Source organism: Microtus oregoni, unplaced genomic scaffold, assembly GCF_018167655.1.
Source record: "Microtus oregoni isolate MIOR12 unplaced genomic scaffold, Mior012 000004F_ref0000308, whole genome shotgun sequence".
In the NCBI taxonomy this organism is placed as follows: Eukaryota; Metazoa; Chordata; class Mammalia; order Rodentia; family Cricetidae; genus Microtus; species Microtus oregoni.
The window spans coordinates 46,919,072-46,942,088 of record NW_024543063.1 but is presented as its reverse complement, the minus strand read 5'-3'; the positions used below and the strand labels follow the sequence as shown (position 1 = coordinate 46,942,088).

The following is a 23,017-nucleotide window of genomic DNA, read 5'->3' as shown; positions in this document are numbered from 1 at the left end:
CCAGGGCGGAGGGGAAAGCCGGCTGGGAGGCCGGGACAGCGGCCCGAACGCGCGCTGCGATGCCTCACTTCACCGTGGTGCCGGTGGACGGGCCGCGACGCGGCGACTATGACAACCTCGAGGGGCTCAGTTGGGTGGACTACGGGGAGCGCGCCGAGCGGGAAGACTCGGACGGTGAGGGTGCGCTCGGCCGGGGCCGGGACGGGGGGCGTCTACACGGGACCCGCTCGCGCCGCCGGACCGCGCGCGAGCACGTCCATGCGGGACTCCACTTTTCTTGCTTCACGAGTGCTCAGACCGACGAGTCTTCTCGGTCCGGGACTCCCCAGCCAGGTCATCCTCCACTCGCCCGCACCCCCAGCTCCTCCCCCGAGAGTCACGGGCGGGGGCTGCAGACGTGGCCGCCTGGGGAGGCCGTCCAGCAGGCTGCCTCGCTCAGACTGGTGCCGAACGTGCGTCCCGGGCCCGGATCAGGCTCAACGGAAGCCTAGATTGCAGCTTCCTCGCCTTCTGTGAATCGCCCCCATCCTCTTGAGAGTTATCCTTTCTTCCCCTGTGACTCACCGGCCCTCTCTTGTCCTCTCCCCACCCCTGCTCTCTGGCCGGGTAGGAGCGAAGGGTGTGCTCCTTGAAGGGCCTCTGTTGGCCTGGGTGTAGATCTGTCGGTACATTAGGCTTCTGGGGAGCAGTAACACGGGGCCAAGCTTGTCTAGGCACTGTACATGAAGCAACTCGTTTTAATCCTCCAGCCTCCCCCATGGGACAAGTTCTGTTACTCGCACTTAGAAAGAAGTGAAGAGAGGTGGTGAAGAGTTATGTAACTGGTTCCCAGTGGGATTCAAACCCGGATGTGAAAGTGCAGTGCCTTGACCTAGGACTGGCCATGGAGGTGAACCCTTTCCCTCTTGCGGTGCCCCTTCCTCCATCTTCCACCCCCGGAGGATCCTCAAGGCCAGTCCTGGCACACACTTGGAATGTGACCATCGCTGGGAATATGTGTCTGTGGAGCTGTGTAGGCATGTGCAAATACATGTGTGTGGCAGAGTATCGCAGGGTGAAGGCAGGGTCAGGTCGGGACATCCTCATGGCTACTGTTTCCAGCAAGGCTGCCAGAGAGGAGCGTGATGCTATGATTGATATAACAAATGTCTGTGGTGTCTGGGACTGACAGTCACAGAAACGTGTAGGGTGATATTATCAGAGGCTATCTGATAGGTCCGTAATGATGACATGCTTGGGGTAGCCTGTGCCTGATGTGAATGATGGCAGAGTCACCTGTCTGCCTGACACGTGTAGATGTGGTACAGGCCAGTGCTTGGGCTGCCTGAGGTCGTGGAGAGCTGTCAGACTTCCCAGCTGTGTGTAAGTAACCCTAGGCCCAATGTCCCTGACTGCCTCTATCCTGGTCCAAGGAGTCAGAACAGTTTCCCTCCTCCCCTAGGCCTGGAAGGACGTTTGTCCCCAGATGATGTGCTGAGCCACATCATTAGCCTGGACCAGTGGGCAGTGCTAAGCCTTGGCCCCGCCTTGGTCCTTCACAGGGTGATCCGAGTAACCTGGAGTTATGCTGGCTGCTGGCTATGTCCAGCCAGGTCCCTCCAGGCTAGGCCACCTCCTCCCACCCCACCCCCTTCTTCTCCTCCTCTTACTCCTTTTCATCCAGACTGTGGCTTTGTTTGCAGCATGGGGGATACCCTGCACCCTGGTGAGTGATTTTGCTTCTTAACCGGTATAGCAAAGGGTCAGAGAGCACAGAACTAACTTAGGCCCAGCTCTCCTGAGACCCCTCAACTTCTAGTACACGCCTCCGCTCTGAGGGGCCAAAGTAGGCCGTCTCATCTAGGTGGCCTGTGGCAGGAGTCGGAAGGTCAAGGAAGGGCACTGTAGGGACCAACAACGTCACCCAGGTCATTCCCTACCATTGGGACTTTTACAATTGCTAGTAGGAACACACCTGTGTGCTTCACAGGACGCCCCGGGCCTGAGTTGTGTCTGTTTCTCTGAGGGTCTCAGGTAATGTTTGAAAAACTTGAGCCTGGCACGCAGGCATGCCTAAACCTGCCTTGGAATTTTTGGAATAGCTGAGGCCAGGGCGGGTAGCTTGAAGTTTAGGGGAGTACAGATCTGAGGCACTGTTTAGACCCTCTCATATCCTATGGGAGGGGTCCTTAAATGAGGATTTGTGGAATCTAAGGAGTGCCTTCCCCGTGTCTGAGACCAGAGAGAACCTTTTCTGATGCATCAGGGAAGTTGGAAGAGGGAGTTCCTGCCTCTACTTCACAGGCAATGATAGGGGTACGGAGAGAGTAAGCAGTTTCCCTTGGGTCACACAGGGCAAAAGGCAGGAATTCAAGCCAGATTGCTGGCCCTCCGAACACCCAGAGGCTGGGGTATGCACACAGTGGCCAAACTACATATCCCAGAGGTCATTTCTATGCTGAGGTATCTTACTCTATCCCAGAGAGCCCCCTAAATGGACTGGGATCTAAAGTGTGAAAAGGGAACCCACAGCTCATCTGGCCCTCTTCACCACACAGCCATGCCTTGTCTTGTTCCTGGAAGAGGGTAAATGACATACACCAGAAGGTCAGGTAATAGAGACAGCCTCTAGAACGTCCAAGCCGTCTGCGAGTGATGGTTGTAGGGACAAGGGATCAGCTGGGTCATAGAGGGGTCACTAGTGTGTACTTGCTCAGCAGTTTGTAGAATTTTTTCCTTTGGTTTCTTTTTTAACACAAGTTTCATGAGGAACTGGGGATCGAACCCAGGGCTTTGAGCGTAATAGGCAAGCACTCTGCCACTGAGCTACATTCCTAGTCCTTTGGCTGTTTTGTTTGTTTTCACTCTGCAGCCCAGGCTGCCCTGGAAACCACTTTGTAACCCGGATTGACCTTGAACTCACGCTCTTCCCTCAACCACCTCACAGGATTACAGATTTGTGCCACCACGCCTAGGTCTACAGAGATAATTCTCTACCTGTGGATCAAACAACCCTTTCACAGGGGTCACTTAAGACCATCGGAAAACACAGATATTTACATTATGGTTCAGAACAGTAGCAAAACTGCAGTTATGAAGTAGCAACAAAAAGAATTTTCTGGTGGGGGGTCCCCACATCATGAGGTGGTGTCTTAAAGGACTGCAGCATTAGGAAGATGAGAACCACCGATCTACCGTTTCTAAATAATCTTCCATTGTTCTTAGGAACAGTTGAGGTAGGCCAGCCAGCAGTGTGTGCACTGAGAATCGTTTATGTTTATTCCCAGCCTCGTTCCACAAAGGGATCTGAAGTACGCAATGAAAGTGCTCCCTGCAAGGCTCCAGGGGGAGAGGGCCGCATCTGAGGGATAAATTTATGGAAATTCCTAGTGGGCCAGGCAGGAAGGAAGGAAGATGGGCTGTGGAGCTGCTGTTCTCATTTCTGTTGTGTTGCTCTGTCTTGTTGTGGTGGCGGTTGTTTCTGTTGTCAGAGCTTCTCACGGAAGAGTTGTCGATGGAAATGGCAACCGTGACTGAATTTTGACATTTCCTTCCTCATGATTCCTTCTCCTTCCTGAATGAGCACGGAAGTCGCAAATGCCACAGAGTGTCTGGGGAACTACCTGACCCCATCAAGCTTTAACGCTACTTGGTGGATTGAAATGACTGCTGCTTTGGCATTGACCTACGATGCCATTGGTCTACGTGATCACCAAATGTGGGCAGAGAACCAGGTGTACAAAGCCAGGCACATGCACCTTCTATGATCCCAGCTGGGGAGACAGAGGCAAGAGGATCCCTGGAGCTTGCTGATTGGCCAGTCTAGCTGAATTGGTGATCTCTCGGTTTAGTGAGAGACCCTGTCTCAAAAAAATAAGATGGCAAGTGAGAAAGGAATACACCTGATGTTGACATGTTTGCACACACACAAACACACCACACATATATAAAAAGGAAGGGTGTGAGAGCTGGGCATGGTGCTTACATTTTTAATCAAAATACTTAAGAAGCTGTGGCAAGAGGATTGGCACGAGCTTGAGGCCAGCCTGGGCTCCAGCCTCAGAGGAGAAGGAGGGGCTGGAGAATGTGGTTGTGGCCCCTTGGTACAGCATTCCCCATAGTGCTCCGTGAGTTTGTGGGTTCATCCTGACACATAGCAGAAAACGAATTCACGCAGACTCCCTCCTTGCTGGGAGGTTTTCTGGTTGATGAGGCACATTTTCACCAATCTGAGAAGTGAGTGGAGCCTGCAGTAGGCTTCTTTTTTTTTTTTTTTTTTTGATTTTTCGAGACAGGGTTTCTCCGTAGCTTTTGGTTCCTGTCCTGGAACTAGCTCTTGTAGACCAGGCTGGCCTCGAACTCCCAAAGATCCGCCTGCCTCTGCCTCCCGAGTGCTAGGATTAAAGGCGTGCGCCACCACCGCCCGGCTGCAGTAGGGTTCTTAATCTGTCCTGGAGCAAACCGGAACCCTCGGACTCCTAAACTCAGGGATTCCTTTTGGATCTGGCCAACGGATGACACCTCCGCCCCCAATGCAGTTTCATGCTCCTACATAGCTTCTGCTCAGTCCAAGATTCATCCCGTGCCCTGGCTTTCTCTATGGCTGTTTCTGGCTCCTGTGTACCCATGTGAGATTGGCCCCGTCTCCCAGCATGCTCTGGGCTACCCTCCGGGACACCTCACGCGGTGCATGGTGGGGTAGCTAGCTGGCCCCTAGTGGGGCCATGGCAGCGAAAGGAACTCTGTGTGGTTTCATCTTCCTGGATGGCAGATTGGTGTCTGACACTCTAAGTGCTACAGATCTGTGGGAAGAAGGAAGGTGGGGTCTCAGTGTTGGTTCTGGGCAGGCCCCGCCTCCTCAGCAGGCCCCGCCCTTCAAGTACACTTGGCGCTAGTGTGGAAATGTGGACTTTTCTAGAGAATGATGCCCTGAGATTTGATTCCTGGTGCCTTCTTTATGGTCCCTCAAGAAGGCTGAGAAGTGTATGATGAGGAAATGGAAGCTCAACATCGCTTTTCTTTCTTTCTTAATTTGGTTTCTGTTTTTTTTTTTTTTGTTTTTTTTTTGGTTCTTTTCGAGACTGGGTTTCTCTGTAGCTTTCGGGCCTGTCCTGGAACTAGCTCTTGTAGACCAGACTGGCCTCGAACTCACAAAGATCCATCTGCCTCTGCCTCCCGAGTGCTGGGATTAAAGGCGTGCGCCACCACCGGCCATCCTTTTCTTTTTTTCTTTTTTCTTTTTTTCTTTCGTGTGTGTGTGTGTGTGTGTGTGTGAGGATTTCTTAAAGCTATGGCTTCCAAAAATGTTTTAGAGAGACAGTGTATTTGTGACTTCTCAGCCTCCTGGCTAAGACGTGCAGTGCTGTTTTGTGGGTTGTGGCCTTCTGTGGTGGGGTATAGGCTGGGACTCAGGGAGGCAGCAACTCACTTTCCCTCTCTCTCCACAGGACAGAGTAACCACAGAGAGAACAGCCCTTTCCTTTGCCCTTTGGAAGCTTCCAGAGGAAGTGACTACTATGACAGGAACCTGGCACTGTTTGAGGTATCTGGGGGAACCGTTCAGGTGCGGTGGACAGGTGGGCAATTGGCAGGGGCTTCTCCAGACCGCTCAGCTAAGCCAGGCTGTGGTTCTCTTGGCCCCTCTGAGACCCTCGCAACCCTACCTCCGTTGCCATCTTCAGGGCCATTCACCTTCGCCTTCGTTGTGCCCCTCACCAAGGCGACGCCTTCGTTGTGCCCCTCACCAAGGCGACTACTTCCTCACACTTTCTTCCCCCTCCGTACTCCGGGCTTTTCCTAGCCCCTGGCTCCGCTGTCTGCTGTGGATAGAATCTTTCTTTTCATTTCTAGCTGGCTCTTCCGACCCCTTTCCCCTCTGGTTACAGAGGCCTCTTCTTCCTCCTTGCTCACTCTGCCCTCCATAGCTGTAGCTCTGGTGCACTTCTCTGGAAAAGTTCCCACATTTCTGCCTTTCACTGGGATTTTTTTCTCTGTAGACCCAAGCTGAGAAATAAGATCTGGACTTAAGATGTGGTTCAGATTCCTAAACCCTGAGCCTGTATATTAATCTGCCTCACAGCCAAGAACCTGTAGGCTTCTCAGACTCCACACATCCAAAGAACCTCCATCATCTCTCACCACTCCCAGCCAGACTCCCCGTGTTACAGGGTCAGAAAGGTGGCAGGGAGCATCACAACAGGTGGTAGTCACAGTGCTAAGGCCACAGAGGCAGGGAAACCTTCGACCCCTTGAGTGCTAGAAGTCCTGTGATCTGTCCCCACCTGAAGAGAAGGGGGAGGTGGACAATAGACATCCTCCCTTGGAGATGAGTATGTTTTTCATAGACTAGGGCCTGAGGACACCAGACAGGTCAGGGTTCAGACAACTAATGGATTACAGTTGTTCCAGATATCCCTCCTTTGTCTTTCTCAGTTTTCCGGATGTAACCTGGGTGGCGTGTGTGTGTGTGTGTGTGTGTGTGTGTGTGTGCATACACATGTGCGCACACGTGTGTGTTAAGATAAATATGAATCCCAGAGACGCAGCCATAGCTTCAAAGTGGCCAAGCAGGCAGGATGAAGTGTACAGTCTGTCTGTCTGCCAGCAGGGCCTGCCCGCCAGCAGGGCCTGCCCTTCCTTCTCCCCTGAGGCGAGTGGTTTTCACAAATGAGCTGGCAGTGATTACAGCCAAGGTGGGGCAGAGAAGCAGCCGCTGGGCCTTTGAGTGCTGCCTTCTGGGGTGTGGTGCCCACACCTGCCCAGCTAGCTGGCTTGGGCTTCCCCAGGCAAGAGCTGGGATCAAGTCCAGGCCTGCCTCAGGGCTTGGCACTAGGCCAGCAGCCAGGCTGCTGGCTACACACAGGTAGCCTGACACTGGCCTGGCCTGGCCTATTGCCATCTTGCCCCGTGGCTCTGTTTATAGGAGGAACTGGACATACGCCCAAAGGTGTCTTCTCTCCTGGGAAAGCTTGTCAGCTATACCAACCTCACCCAAGGAGCCAAGGAACATGAGGAAGCCGAGAGCGGGGAAGGTGCCCGTCGGAGAGCTGTCAAGGTGAGCAAGTCAGTGTCAGCAGAAGGGCTGCATCTGGGGAGCTAGAGTGCCATGGATTTAGATGCTGGAAATAGATGTTTCCCTCTGGGGTGTTGAGCATACCTGGACCAGTGGGCAGTGGGCACACAGGGTGAGAACTGAGTGCCTTAAGCTGAAGGAGACTTCAGAGGCTAAGAGCCGAGAGGAGCTCCTGGGAGCAGAGGGCCAAAGGAACCTCAAAAGCAACATGAGGATCAGTAGCTCCTTGTTCCTAACTGTCGGCAGATGAAACACAGTTTTCAGGTGGACCCAGGTTGGCCGGGCCGTGGTGGTGCACACCTTTAATATCAGGAGGCAGAGGCGGGCAGATCGAAGACTGAACTCTGGGTCTAGAATATTTTTTTCACAAAAAAAAAATCTTTGAGACGGAAGTTGGATTTGGTGGTACACACCTGGAGTCCTGGTGATTTTAAAGGGGCTAACGCAGGCAGATTGGCTGTGCCTCGGCCTTCCCAGAGCTGTCTGGGCAAGCAGCTGTGCTTGGAAGGAATGGGGGTCTGTCTGAGCCCGCTACCGCATTCTCCTTGGCAGTAAACACAAGCCAAAGTAATTCCTAGTTGAAATAAACCAGATTACTGGCTTCAGAACTGCTTATGGAGATGTGGGCATTGCTGAGGGGGGTCCAGGAAAGTTAGCCAAGCCAAAGTGTATCCTTTATCTTCTGCTAATGCAAGTCAGCCCTCTCTTCAGAGAGGGCAGCTGGTATCTTGAGGTGGTCTAGACGTGATTCCACCTTGTTCTGCTGGTTGTGATTTTGTTGGCATGTTCTGAACTAAGACAGCAAAAATTCAGCCGGGCGGTGGTGGCATGTGCCCTTAGTCCCGGCACCCCGGGTCTGAGTCCAAGGCCAGCCTGGTCTACAGAGTGAATTCCAGGAAGTCCAGGGCTACACAGACAAACCCTGTCTTGAAAAACAAGCAAAAAAGATAGCGAGAATTCTGCCTGTCTCTAGTCATCCCTACCCAGCCCTACATAGGAGCAGTCTCAACGTCCAAAGAGTATTGCTTGGTGCTAGTAGAATCCTTGGGCAATGCCTGGGAGCTGGTGACTGGGAATAAAAAACCAAGAAAGGCCTGTGGGGGAAAACCTGAGTTTGTAAGGGGCTTTGGTCCTGGGCTTAATTAGGAGCCTGTGAAGATGCTCAGCCACCCAGTGTACCTGATCCTAGTATAGTAATGATACAAGAAGGTAGCTAACAGTCCTAGCCCCACGGCTGACCCATGGAGTGAGGACTCTGGCTAAATCTAATAGGAGCTAGGGAGCCATGGGCCTCAGAAAAGAAGGCTTGAATCAGGGAGGGTGGGCCTCCAACCAGACCGTGCCAGAACTGAAAGTCAGCCTCTTCTCTCTGGCAGCCACTTCTGCTCTAACCCAGTGACCTTCTGAGACTGCCAGGGGTTATTTAGGGATGCAAAAAGCATTTCCTGCCCAGCCCTTTCCCACACTGCCCTTTAGAGTGACTCAGCCTAGGCTGGGGGTAAGAATAGGAGCTCTTGCTACTATCACCATCCTGTAGGTGATGTCCCCCGAGAAAGGCACCAGAACCCAAAACAAGGTTTATCTCTCACCCATACAGCCTTGTGCAGGATGGCATACGCAAGCTTCTGTTCTTACTCGGGCTCTTTTGAAGATCCTCAGGCCCCAGGCCCAGCTTTAGGGCAGAGGAGGATCTGCTGGGGTTCTGTGGATGCTCTCAGGACCCCACTGCCCTGGGTTGTGTCACTGTTGCCTTTGCACACACCACCTCTCTCACGGCCTCCTGGGTAGCCCCTCACCTGCCCTTCCAGAGTCGAGAAACTGCCGGCCTGTATGTTAGAGCTTTCTCACTTGCTCTGAGAAAGCCTGACTTCTGTTCTGTCTGTGAAACTCCCAAAGCAGGAAGGGATTTAGAAGGCACCACTCACTGGGTTCAGGAGCACTTTGGGTGGACTTGTTGGGCCTGGTGGTGTTAGAACAGTAAGTAAACGGTGTTAGTCAGGGTTCTCTAGAGGAACAGAACTTAAAGAATATATATACCGAATATATATATATATATATATATACCGAATATATATAATAAAGAATATGAATGTATATACATGTATTTATACGTATATTATAAATAAACACACACACATATATAAAGGGATTTACTAGATTGGCTTTACAGGCTGTGGTTCAGCTAGTCCAACAGTGGCTGTCTACCAATGGAAAGTCCAAGAATCCAGTAGTTGTTCAGTCCACAGGGCTGGATGTCTCAGCTGGTCTTCAGTGTATGCCGGGACCCTGAAGAAGCAGGCTCTGGTGCCAGTGAAGGAATGGACTTGCTAGCCAGAGTGAGAGCAAGCTTTTTATTCCATGTCCTTACATAGGCTGCCAGCTGAAGGTGTGGCCCAGGTTAAAGGTGGATCTTCCCACCACAGAGATCTGAGTTAGAAGTGGGTCTTCCCGCTTCTGATGATTTAATTAACAAAGAAAATCTCTCACAGGTGTGCCCAGCCATTTGCGTTTTTGTGAATACCAGTTGTGAAGTCGACAACCAAGAATAGCCATCACACAAGCCAAGTCTACTAAATACGGTCGTGGACATACTGGTGTATAGTCCAGAGGAATGTAGTTCAAAACTGCACCTGACAGGGGAGGTGATGGGCTGTGTCCAGTGGCCAGAGCCGAGGAGTCTGGACCACATGCCCCACACTCCGATAGAGGGCAGTGCAGAGGATTTTCAACAGGAATGATGGCTTTGGACTTGTTTTCAGAGGTTGGCAGGCACGGGAGGCGCCATCCAGTGTCCCCAATTACCGGTACAAAGCAGGCTAGTGTCCAAGCCGCCTCGAGGCCAGCAAGGCAGAACTCCATCTACCTAAGCTGGAGATGGGGATCAGAGAGGGAGGGCAGCCGGGCCGTGGTGGTGCATGCCTTTAATCCCAGCACTCAGGAGGCAGAGGCAGGCGGATCTCTGTGAGTTCGAGACCAGCCTGGTCTACAAGAGCTAGTTCCAGGACAGGCTCCAAAACCACAGAGAAACCCTGTCTCGAAAAACCAAAAAAAAAAAAAAAAAAAAAAAAAAAGAGAGAGAGAGAAAGAGGGCAGCGACAACATTCTGAGCTTTGTCTTGCATATTGAGGCCAGGTGAGAAGGGCTCCACTTCCAGGAAGTTGAGCAGAAGTCAGAAGCCAGGTGCGGCAGTGTACTCCTGTAATCTCAACACCCCAGAGACTGAGACAGGATCGCCACAAGTTTGAGGTCAGCGTGGTTACATAGTGAATCCCAGGCTAGCCTGACCAAAGAGTGAGACCCTGTTTCCAAAAGCAAAAACCAAGAAGAGGAGAAAAAAGAAGAGGAGAACCAGAAATAGTGCGCACGTCTATAATCCTAGGACACAGGAGGTTAAGTGAGGCAGGAAGATCATCAGAAGTTCCGGGCTCTCTTGGTCTACATAGAGAGTTCCAGGTCAACCAGAAACTTATCTCAAAAGCAAATGAACAAATGAACATCTGAAGAAGGGAAAGAGGCAAGCCTTTGGTGTGTGTTGCGGGGGGGGGGGGGGGGGGGGGAGGCTAAGGTTTAGAGCCTTACACATAAGACAGTAGGGGCATGTCTGTCCAGATGACTGCATGGATAACAGCACTTGAGGCACACACCTAATGGCTTGAATCTGAGCATTGTCACATGAACGTGTAGGTGTGTGTACATGCTGCACCCACACACATACACTAATGATTTAAAAGAAGCTGGGCAGTGGTAGCACACGCCTTTAATCCCAGTACTTGGGAGGCAGAGGCAGGTGGATCTCTGTGAGTTCGAGGCCAGCCTGGTCTACAGAGTGAGTTGCAGGACAGCTAGGATTGTTACACAGAGAAACCCTGTCCCGAAAAACAAAACAAAAAGAAAAGAAAAATCAGGTCTCATACCTTCTTAGTCTGAACTGTCTTCCTATGGGAGAGCCTGCAGAAATAGCCTAGCTCTGCTCCTGCCTCCTGTCTTCCACTGGATCCCAGGTATAGAGGCTGCTGAGTGACTGGGTGCTCCTTCCTATGGTGTATCTGGACCTCTCTGATGCCGTGTGCCCCCTCCCCTCCTGCCCATTTAGGCACCCAGCATGGGCACCCTCATGGGAGTGTACCTTCCCTGCCTGCAGAACATCTTCGGGGTCATCCTCTTCCTGCGGCTGACCTGGATGGTGGGCACAGCCGGTGTGCTGCAGGCCCTCCTCATAGTGCTCATCTGCTGCTGCTGTGTGAGTGTCTCGGGGGCTGGAGCCGGGCTGGGAGCAGGTCGTACTGCTCCCCAGAGCCCACCCAGCTGAGCTGCTCATCCAGGCCTTCCTTCCTACAGACCCTGCTGACAGCCATCTCCATGAGTGCCATTGCCACCAATGGTGTGGTTCCAGGTGAGTAAATGCCACCTGTAGGCCCGTTGTAAGAAACATGGCTCGGAATCTACCTAGATCTGCCTGCTGTCCTCCATTAACCCTTCTTCCCAGGGAATTTTCTGGTAGGGGGCCTCTAAGATCTGAGCAGTGACATCCTTGCCTCTAAGACAGTGCCTCCTGGGAGCTTTTCTGCTCAACAGAATTTGAAGCTGCTGTTGTGTTTTGTCACTATAAAAGTAGTGTGCCCTTCCCAAGAAGGAACAATGCGTATTTACTATAAGAGAGCTTAAATGGTCAGGAAGCGGAATGGAAAATCAAAAGCACCCATACCCTCACCAGGCTGGCTGAGTTTATTAGTGCTGGCTTTTGAACATGCATGGCTTTAGGTGCTTACAAAGTGTTAGTCTCTCTCAATGTGTATACCATTCACATTTCCCCAGGTTCGGAATTTTCTTGAAAGCGGGTTACTTTACGCAGGATATAACCAGTTTATGGAATCATCTCCTGTTTATGGATTAATTTTCAACAGTGTATTTTGTTCTTGGGTTTTTTGGGTTTTTTTGTTTGATTGCTTGTTTTGTTTTGTCTTTTGAGACAGAGTCTCACCATGTAGCTAGCCTTGGCTGGTCAGAAACTCTATGTAGACCAGGCTGGCTCTGAACTTGAAGTGATATTGCTTCTGACTCCTAAGAGCTGGGATTATAGGCACATGCCACTACATCAGCCTTCCCCCCACCCCCACCGTTGTATTGTCATGACAGTCTGAGACACCTTGATTCTTCATTTAGGGGAGTCCTTAAGGTGGGTTTGCAACATAAAAGAGACTGACCACTTTTGCATTTTTTGATGCCTGTTATTAGACTTTCAGCAGAGAGGACTTAATGGCAGTGTTGGACCACTGTCTCTGAGCTCTTTGTTGACTGCCTGCTTTCTAGGGTGCTAGATCCTAACAGAAGCCAAGACTCGGGGCAGGCCTGGACAAGATGCTGGTGCTGCCCTGATCTGCTAAAGAGAAACGCAGTCTTTGTTCTTTTGGGTGGCTGTGCAGGTTCCCTGTGAGGGAGATCTCACTGAAGAACCAGTCTTAACCTGTGTACACTTTCTCCATCATAGCTGGTGGCTCCTATTTCATGATTTCCCGTTCGCTGGGACCAGAATTTGGAGGTGCCGTGGGCCTGTGCTTCTACCTGGGGACGACATTTGCAGCGGCCATGTATATCCTAGGGGCCATTGAGATCTTGCTGGTGAGTTGTGCAGAGCCTAGGTTAACCTAGTGGTGAACAGTCTCTGTAGACTCTAGAGGCTGTTAGTACTTCCCTCTTCCCTGATCATCAGGGTGTGGGGTTTTCTGTTGGAGGCCTCAAGGGAGCAGGATCTTTGCTCAGATCTTTTCCCCCTTAAACCTGTGCTAGTTTGGGCCAAGCAGGGAAGAGGCCTTCAACTTGACCTGGATATTCCTCCTATCTAAACACTGTTTGGGCCATGGCTCAGGGTCTGCCAAATGTTGGATTAGGCTGATCTTGATGGTGACAGAGAGATTGCCTCCTAGACTTTTGTGGGCCCTGACGGCTCTGTCTCCCCCAGACTCTGTGCCTGCCGGGATCCTTTAGATCTATTTTCTCCTTGTCCTTAAATCAGAGTGAACAGCCATAGACTGCTATCTGGAGGCCCTTGAATCCCATGGGGTGCCGACTCAGACCCGGAGCCCCTACTCACCAATGCATGGCTTATACCAATGGGAGAGAAACCGTGGGGGAAGCACGGTGACATGAGGAGAGTGTCACAGGGTGACAGGTGCCCCCTTGGAGATCCAGAGAATAGATGTTTAGACACACGGTGTAGTACTCCCAGCCAGAAGCCAGGACCTTTTGTCTAGATCTGAGTTTTTATTTCCTGTTTCTCACATTTCTTCTGTGTTATTTGGGAGGAGATGTTATCTATAAGGAAATGTGTCCCTTTTCCCCAGTGTATTTGTTTCTTCAACCATGTAATTATATGGGCTTCTGGAGGTTTACTTTGTTCTCTGGGTTATTGGTATAATCCGATACCATCTTTATTAGGTTGGCACCTGTGTCTGTATCTCCTTTTCTTCCATTCCTTGCCTTCCCTTTCTTTCAATACTGGTTTTGTTGAACTACAACATGCATGGTAAGTAATTCATTACTCATTCAAAAAGTGTCCGGCTCAGGCCAGTGAATGGCTTAGTGTTCAGTCCTCGGGACTCACATTATGGAAGGCAAGAGCCGACTCCTGCAATTCCTACTCTGACCTCCACCCTGATAAATAAATGCTTTTCCTTTTTTTTTTTTTTTTCGTGGTTTTTCGAGACAGGGTTTCTCTGTGGTTTTGGAGCCTGTCCTGGAACTAGCTCTTGTAGACCAGCCTGGTCTCAAACTCACAGAGATCCGCCTGCCTCTGCCTCCCGAGTGCTGGGATTAAAGGCGTGCGCCACCACCGCCCGGCCTGGAACTAGGTCTTATAGACCAGGCTGGCCTCGAACTCACAGAGATCCGCCTGCCTCTGCCTCCCAAGTGCTGGAATTAAAGGTGTGCCACCACCGCCCAGCTTAAATGTTTTTTCTTTAACATTAGAACTCAGAAAGCAGGATATTGTAAGTTTAAAGTTTAAAGTCAGTCTTACCTACATAGCAAAACCTTTCATATATATATGCTGCATGTGAAGGTGCCACCTTTAATCCCAGTATTCAAGAGGTTGAGGCGGTGGATCTTTGTGGCTTCAAGGGCAGCCTGGTCTACACAGTGAGTTCCAGAACAGTCAAAGCTACATAGTGAGATACTGTCAAAAAAGAAAAGAAAGAAGAAAATGTACAAAGTTCTTGGTTTTCAGGATGCTCTGGGGATGTAACCACTGCCAGAATCAGTTTAGAACGTCTTCATTATTCTAAGAGAAACTTCATTAGTAATTAGTCAATCTCCCTTCTTCCCATCCCTTAACAGACACTAGTCTGTGTTCTCTCTCTGTGTGGATTTGCTCTTCTGGACATTTCATACACTATTGGTCTTGTACGATTGGGTTCTTGTAGACACACTTTTAAAAAGAAAGCCAAATGATGGTTTCAGTCCCCAGACAGAAGCCTTGAACTGGAGCTCTGTCTTCTTGTTGCAGACCTACATTGCTCCACCAGCTGCCATCTTTCACCCGTCGGGCACTCACGACGTGTCAAGTGCCACCTTAAATAACATGCGAGTGTATGGGACCATTTTCCTGACTTTTATGACTCTGGTGGTGTTTGTTGGTGTCAAGTATGTGAACAAATTTGCCTCACTTTTCCTGGCCTGTGTGATCATCTCCATCCTTTCCATTTACGCTGGAGGCATCAAGTCTATTTTTGACCCTCCTGTGTTTCCGTAAGTAGCTAGGGCATTTGTCCAGTCATTGTGCTGACACCCTTTCTAAGCCTCTGATGCTCTGTGTATCCCTCAGATTGCTGGGTGGGAACGGGCTGGGACTCCAACCGAGCAGGTGCCGGTGCTTCTCTCCCTGCAGGGTATGCATGCTGGGCAATAGGACCCTGTCTCGGGACCAGTTTGACATCTGTGCCAAGACGGTTACGGTGGACAATGAGACAGTGGCCACCAGGCTGTGGAGTTTCTTCTGCCATGGCCCCAACCTTACTGCTGACTCCTGTGACCCCTACTTCCTGCTCAACAACGTGACCGAAATCCCTGGCATACCTGGGGCAGCTGCTGGTGTGCTCCAGGGTGGGTCCTCCCTCTGGTCTCCTAAGCCCACCATACCCCCAGTCTCCAGGCTGAGCAGCAAAGCAAAACACAGAGCTGTCCTTGTATGCCCAGATCAAGGCAGGCGGGGCAGGCTTGGCGGCTTTCCCTGCTCAGTGGTGTCCTTTTAGCCTGGCTCCTTGTAGCTGAATTTAGGGTGAACGGAGCCTGTTTGGCCAAAGTCCCAGGCCCACAGTGAACCCTGTAAAGTTCTGGCATTCCCTTTTGCCTGGCTACCAGCCCCTGATGCAGTGGGGGATGTTCCCACAAGAATCATAAAGGGCCTCTGTCTGAGAGTCGGGCAGTAGTGAGGTCCAGGCTGACGAAGGTTCTGTCACCTTTATCTGTTATAGTTGTAACAGGACAGCATCCTCTCTGGCCAAAGCAGTCCTATGGAAGACTCCATAGTCACTGTGCTGAGGCTGTCCCCAGAATTCCCCGAGCTCCCCTGCATCTGTAGGATCTTGCTGGGCTGCCCCAGACTTCTCTGGGGACACTAGTGGTGCTATAGTGGTAATGCTCCTCCCTCTACAGAAAACCTTTGGAGTACTTACCTGGAGAAGGGTGAGGTCGTGGAGAAGCATGGGCTGCCCTCTACAGACACCCTTGGCCTGAAGGAGAACCTGTCCCTGTATGTGGTGGCTGACATTGCCACATCCTTCACTGTCCTGGTTGGCATCTTTTTCCCTTCTGTAACAGGTAAGGTCTTCATGCCCACATGCTTAACCCTACCCCAAATTCTAGAGACTCCCTGAGGGAATCTTGTCTGTTTTTTGGAGGCATCATGGCTGGCTCAAACCGCTCCGGGGACCTCCGTGATGCCCAGAAGTCTATCCCAGTGGGGACCATCCTGGCCATTGTTACCACTTCACTTGTGTGTATCCTTACGTGGCATTGTAGGGCAGGTGTCAGGAGGGACTTCTTTGTATATAAGTTGCCGGACACACCACACTCACACAGGCATGGTACTTAACGTCCTTGCACACCACTGAGACTGCACGTGTACACCTTCTGATGTCTGCAGGTCAAGGCTATGGCTGGGAAGGTCTCTAGGGCACTGTGTGGGGAATGAATTGGGGCTATAATTTGGTAGACACCTAGTTTCCTTAATACAGCCCAGATTTCAGCAGCGTGATTCTCTTTGGCGCCTGCATTGAGGGTGTCGTGCTCCGGGACAAGTGAGTGAGCCATGCCCCTCCCTGTTGGCTTTTTCTGCCCTCGCTCCTGCCCATCCCTCACCACCCATGGCCCCACACATCTCAGGCAGTTGACTCTAGTAAAAATCTATGTAACCAGGTAGGTCAGGACCCTCCATGACTTTTGCCTCTGAGCTGATGGTGATGTTACCATCAAGGATGAGTTAAAGGGCAAAGATGCAAAGTCCAGAGCTGGCAACTGGCCTCCACTAGCATTTAGAGTCCTTCCTCTCAGCCTTTCTCCCTGAGGCCCCACCCAGGGCTTAGAAGGCTTCCCATCAGGAGCATGGTCTGAGCCTGGCCTCTGCAGGTACGGTGATGGCGTCAGCAGGAACCTGGTGGTGGGCACCTTGGCCTGGCCTTCGCCCTGGGTCATTGTCATCGGCTCCTTCTTCTCAACATGTGGTGCTGGCCTCCAGAGCCTTACTGGGGCGCCACGTTTATTGCAAGCCATTGCCAAGGATAACATCATCCCCTTCCTCCGGGTAAGCCCTTCTGTGTGCCCCACAGCCTTGATGCTCTTGGCCCCTCATCCTGGCAAGGGGAGGGCAGATTCAGATGCAGCGTGGCTAGCTACACTGGCCCAGGCCTTGGCAGTCATCCAGAAGGAGCTGCTGAGAGCTTCTCTGACCCTGTTTGCTGTTAGCAGTGTTGATTAGACCCAGAGTCTGTGGCTTGTCTGTGCTTCATCCAGAGCAGAGCAGAGTTGGAGAAACTTGTGACTCCTATAAGGATGGGCATGGGGCTGGGACCAGTGGGATGACTGGGGGCTGCAGATGTGGGCAGTGGAGGTGGTAGGAACAGCTCCTTTTCTGGTGCCCGCAGGTGTTTGGCCATGGGAAAGCAAATGGCGAGCCAACGTGGGCACTCCTCCTGACGGCACTCATCGCTGAGCTGGGCATCCTCATCGCCTCTCTGGACATGGTGGCCCCCATTCTGTCCATGTGAGCTGGGGGAAAGGCAAGGGGTAGTCTTGGGGAAAGCTCCTTCATCAGCCAAAGACCCCAGCACCTCCCATTGGTCCTGCCTGGTGTCTAGGGTGCCACTGGGAGATGGGCTGGGCTAAGGGGGAGCTAGCAGGTCTGTTTACCCAGAAGCCAGCCTGGTACATCCACAGAGGCTGAAGAAACCAACAGACCCTGTCTATGCCCATGGGAGCAGATGCCCGCTTTGAAGAGGGCGAGCACCTGGTTGCCTTAGCCAAGCCCTCGCTGCCCCATCATTATTTTCAGTGTCCTGTGAGCTGAGGAGATGAGTGTGCTCGCGCCTTTCAGGTGTGGTGGCCAGCATGCTTCCTAGGGATCTCCGAGGCAGTTTGGTTTCTATACTCACCTATGCCCATGTTGGGGCCCTCGCCCATTCTGCCCCACGGCTGATGGTCCGTCCTCGTTCAGTTATAAAGGGGCTTTGCTTTACACACTCGGCTTACAGACCTGACAGGGCTGCCTTCATCCTGAGCAGCCTCCAGCCCTGTCCCCAGCCAGACTGGTCACATCCGAGTTCTCCTGTTACCCTAGCGCTCCCAGCTCCCCACAAAAGTGCATACCTCAGCTATACTTTGTTTTTGTTTGTTTGGTTGGTTTGGTTTGGTTTTTTGTTTTGTTTTGTTTGATTCTTGGTTTTGAGATAGGATTTTTTTGTGTAGTTTTGGAGCCTATCCTGGAACTCACTCTGTAGACTAGGTTGGCCTCAAACTCATAGAGATCCACCTGTGTCTGGGATTAAAGGCGTACGCCACTGCCGCTCAGCTAAGCTATTCTTGCTGTAGGCATCTTGAGTGGTGTCTTTCTTGCCTAAGCTAAAGGAAATAGGGCATCCTCTGTCATGTGACTCTTGCTGGCAGTCCCATGTTGGGACTTACTCCCCCATGGGAGTTCCTGCCCCTGATATCTCCCTCCCTCTGTCCATTCTCTTCATCACTGCGGATGGAGTTTGAAGGCCTGTCCCCTCTCTTCCTTAGCTGACTCCTCAGAAGGGCTCACACAGCCTGCCTTGCCCATGTACTACACACGCAGCACAGCAGCCCCTGTCTCTTCAGAACAAAATTATATAGTCTTTGTCATGTTTTCCTGACAGCCCCCATTCTGTCCCACGGAGTGTCCCCTGGCATTCCTCGACAGTCCTGTTACAACCTTCCCCTCATTATACCTGGACTTCTCTCACCGCTCTGCTCGTGAATACTTCCCCATCCTCTGCCACTTGGCTCTGAGAGCATTTTCTCGATACTGCCATCTGCATCGGGCCATAGGAGTGGGTGCCTGGGGGATAGGAGCCATGGTGTGGGTCAGTTTCTGGGTCAGGTGTAGCCTGTTTTCAGGTGCCTAGAGATACCATGGAAGCTCCTGTGCTCCAGCTGCCTCCCGGTCCTACAGGTTCTTTCTGATGTGTTACCTGTTTGTGAACTTGGCCTGTGCTGTGCAGACGCTTCTGAGGACCCCCAACTGGCGGCCCCGATTCAAATACTATCACTGGTGAGTGCCTGCTGGATCCCTGGCGCAAGTCCCTTGATCATTGGCCCTCCTGGGGAAGCCATGAGACCCTTCTTAGAAGACATCTGAGTTTCCCAGGCCTTTGCTCCTGAAGTACTATGAGGGGGATTCTCCGCACACTTGGCCTGCTTCTCACGTTCCAGCTTGTGACTTGGGACCTGTAAGGGCCACCACAGTGTGGGACAGACTGTAGCCTGGATTCCCCACTCTTACCCTCTCATCGCCTGCCCAGGGCACTGTCTTTTCTAGGCATGAGTCTCTGCCTGGCTCTCATGTTTGTCTCCTCCTGGTACTACGCCCTAGTCGCCATGCTCATCGCAGGCATGATCTACAAGTACATCGAGTACCAAGGGTGAGTGACGGCCTGCTGGCCAGCCTGGCAGTCGCTGGACAGCCCTGCCTGTGCCTCCTGAATGGTTAGAATGGGCTGAGTGCTGGGTTGGCGATGGCAGTCAGGGCCAGCTTTGCTTTTTGGTCTGTAGTTAAGGGGCTGTGACTCTGGGCCTGGCCTTCCTTCAGCCTGTATTCACATAGAAACCCCTGGGTCCAGGGCTAGGAGTGCAGCTCCACAGTAAAGTACTCACTTAACATGCAGAAGAGGGAGGGAGAGAGGGGGAGGGAGGGAGAGAGGGGGAGGGAGGGAGAGAGGGGGAGGGAGGGAACCAGGGGCTCAGTGTCTTGTGGTGGCATCTGCAGGGCTGAGAAGGAGTGGGGCGATGGGATTCGAGGCCTGTCTCTAAGCGCTGCGCGCTATGCCCTGCTGAGGCTGGAAGAAGGGCCTCCGCATACCAAGAACTGGCGGTAAGTCCATGGCCTGACTGGCGGGGCCGTCTCAGGGTTCTTAGGGAACGCCAAGGGTGGGAGGTCCTAGAGTTCTCCCCCAGAGTCTATAAGAGGTACCCTCTTGCTTGCTGAGTCCTTGCTTCTGTGCTCCCAAACCTGTGGGAGTCCAGATTCTCTGAGAATGAAAGCAGAGGACTCTTGGGAAAGGCCAGGCCCTCATCTTAGGCTGCCGACTGTCTGACCACCGCAGGCCTCAGCTCCTAGTGCTGCTGAAGCTAGACGAAGACCTTCATGTGAAGTACCCCCGCCTTCTCACCTTTGCCTCCCAGCTCAAGGCTGGGAAGGGCCTGACAATCGTTGGCTCCGTCATCCAGGGCAGCTTCTTAGAGAGCTATGGTGAGGCCCAGGCTGCTGAGCAGGTAATGGCCAGGGGTGGGAAGACAGCTTAGCCAAGTCAGTGGTGACTGGGGCGCATCAGGCATATATGGGAGGGAACCAGTCTGGGCCATGGTGGCCAACCAGGTGGCCAACACTGCCACTGTCTTCAGGCTTGAATGAGTATAGTTGTCCTACCTTGAAATCCTTACAAGGTTTCCGATGAGACCCACTCCCGAGAGTTGTCTTTTGACGTCCGTATGATGTCGTGTGTTTGCACTGTATTTACATTCACATACACATGTCACATTAGCACACATAAAATGCATGCAATTCAGAAAATAAAACCTGTGGGCGGCAGCTTGCTCCAAGGTCTCCCCTATTAGGGATCCCAGCTGGGGTGGAAACAGGTGGTCCTTGCCTTTTGATGCTCTTGTATTCTCCACAGACAATCAAGAACATGATGGAGATTGAGAAAGTTAAAGGCTTCTGCCAGGTAGTGGTGGCCAGCAAGGTTCGAGAGGGACTGGCCCACCTCATCCAGTCTTGCGGCCTGGGCGGCATGAGACATAACTCCGTGGTGCTGGGCTGGCCCTATGGCTGGCGACAGAGTGAGGACCCACGTGCCTGGAAGACCTTTATTGGTGTGTGAGGGTCTGGCATCTAAGCTGGGCCAGGGACCAAGGGCCAGGGTTAAAGTGAGGTGGCAGAGACCAGAGGGTCACAGGCTGGCAGTCAGCAGTGACCCTCCTCCCTAGACACTGTGCGCTGTACCACAGCTGCCCACCTGGCCCTGCTGGTGCCAAAGAACATAGCTTTCTACCCCAGCAACCACGAGCGCTACCTGGAGGGCCACATTGACGTGTGGTGGATCGTGCATGACGGAGGCATGCTCATGCTTTTGCCCTTCCTGCTACGCCAGCATAAGGTGTGCCGGTTGGTTGGGTGTGGGTGAGGGCAGCTGGGCTCTTGGGAAGCCAGGTGTGGCTGAACCGCTTCATCGCGGCAGGTTTGGAGGAAGTGCCGCATGCGCATTTTCACTGTGGCCCAGATGGATGACAACAGCATCCAGATGAAGAAGGATCTAGCCGTCTTCCTGTATCATCTCCGCCTGGAAGCTGAAGTGGAGGTGGTAGAGATGGTAAGCTGCCTGCCCTGGCCTTGCCCTGAGGATCCAGGTCCTGCAGCCTGGCCCTCATAGCTTCCCCTCTCTCCAGCATAATAGTGACATCTCTGCGTATACCTATGAGCGGACCCTGATGATGGAGCAGCGGTCTCAGATGCTGCGGCAGATGAGGCTGACCAAAACCGAGCGGGATCGAGAGGTAAATGGCTGCCCTAGTTCAGGCTTGGGTCATGGCCAGATCACACCTTTGGAGACACCATCGCCTGGTGGAGGTATCAGGATGACTCATTTGTCCAGGCATGATGGCTTATATCCATAACCCCAGCACAGGAGGTTAAAACAGGTGGATTCCTGTGAGTTCAAGGCTGGCCTACTCTGCATAGTGAGTTCCAGGCCAGCCTAGGTTACATAGCGGGACCCTGTCTCAAAAAACAAACAAAACCAACCAAACAAAAAGCTGGGCATGGTGGCTTATGGCTGTAATTCCAGTACTTAGGAGGCTGAGGCAAGAGGCCAGCTTGCTTTAAACTAACAAAACCCCTCACCTGCTCCACCTGAACCAGAACAATCAGTGCCCATATCCTAGAGGCAGGGTGGTCATGCCGGGCCTGTCAGGCCCCCATTTTCTCAGAGTACACTGTGGTTGTCCTCAGGCCCAGCTGGTCAAGGACAGACACTCAGCCCTGCGGCTAGAGAGCCTTTACTCAGACGAGGAGGACGAGTCTGCAGCGGGGACCGACAAGATCCAGATGACGTGGACCAGAGACAAGTACATGCCTGAGCCCTGGGACCCCAGCCATGCCCCTGACAACTTCCGGGAGCTGGTGCACATTAAGCCGTGAGTTCAAACGATGTTGAGGTCTTGAGTGGAGGAGGAGTGGGAGCAGGCAAGCTGTGCAGATGGGCCAGGGACAGAGACCTCTTTGCCAGGAAGCTCTCGGTAACCTGTGATCAACTGCTCTCTGCAGGGATCAGTCCAATGTGAGGCGCATGCACACTGCCGTGAAACTCAATGAAGTCATTGTCACACGTTCCCACGATGCCCGCCTGGTCCTGCTGAACATGCCTGGCCCCCCTAAGAACAGCGAGGGTGATGAGAACTGTATCCTTTTGTGTAAAGGCAGACAGTGGGGTGCTATCCTCTCCTTGAGGTGCCCACGGGTGGGTGGGAGGTGGTGGTCCTGTGGCTGCCTCCTTGACCTGATGCCCTGCAGACATGGAATTTCTTGAAGTGCTAACTGAGGGCCTTGAACGGGTGTTGCTGGTGCGTGGAGGTGGCCGTGAAGTCATCACCATCTACTCCTGAGGCCAGTGGAGTCTTGTGGCCTGGAGTTGGGGTGTCTAGGACAACAACCCCCACCCCTACACCTACTTGCCAGTTCTGCTTTGCCCAGCCTTGCTCTGGACCAGCTTTGCTAGGTCTCCTGGGAAACCAAGCTTGGACCTGGCAATTGAAATGGATCCGAGGACCCGTGGGACCCTGGGGGATATAGGGACTTTTCCTTCCCACACCCCAGTACAGGCCTATCCTGGCCAGAAGACTGGTGAGGGTTGGTATGGGATTTCAAGTCCCAGTCTGGCCCAGGAACGTTATTTATTGTATATTTATTGTTTGGATGTCATCATCAGAGAAGAGGGGAGGGACAATAAAAGGGGAAATTGAGCTGGGTCTGCCTGCAAGAAGACCTGGCTCAGGCTGCTGTAGACAGAGACCCTCATCAAGCCAAGTGGAATGGAGCTGGCCAAGCTGAGCCTGACTTTTTTCAATAAAACATTGTGTACTTCTGGGCCTCCTGCTGCCCCAGCTCTTTTTCCCGTGGCGCCAAGGGAAGAAAGACTGAACTGAACCCAAACCCAGAGCCAGATCCCTAAGGCTATGCCC

At 52.4% G+C, this 23,017-nt stretch overlaps 1 protein-coding gene across 1 annotated transcript; it reads left to right on the top strand.

Moving 5' to 3' along the window:
• Slc12a4 (solute carrier family 12 member 4) lies at positions 1-22,924 on the top strand. Its single transcript, XM_041650154.1, has 24 exons — positions 1-174; positions 5,427-5,521; positions 6,902-7,033; positions 11,145-11,291; positions 11,390-11,444; positions 12,540-12,670; positions 14,553-14,794; positions 14,934-15,148; positions 15,701-15,865; positions 15,946-16,044; positions 16,287-16,344; positions 16,673-16,847; positions 17,188-17,306; positions 18,735-18,833; positions 19,084-19,203; positions 19,548-19,652; positions 19,885-20,053; positions 20,458-20,653; positions 20,768-20,937; positions 21,019-21,150; positions 21,227-21,334; positions 21,789-21,973; positions 22,104-22,237; positions 22,350-22,924. Exons 1-24 carry the CDS (start codon positions 60-62, stop codon positions 22,439-22,441), a joined length of 3,258 nt encoding a protein of 1,085 aa, XP_041506088.1. The 5' UTR covers positions 1-59; the 3' UTR covers positions 22,442-22,924.
• Positions 22,925-23,017: the final 93 nt, after the last annotated feature.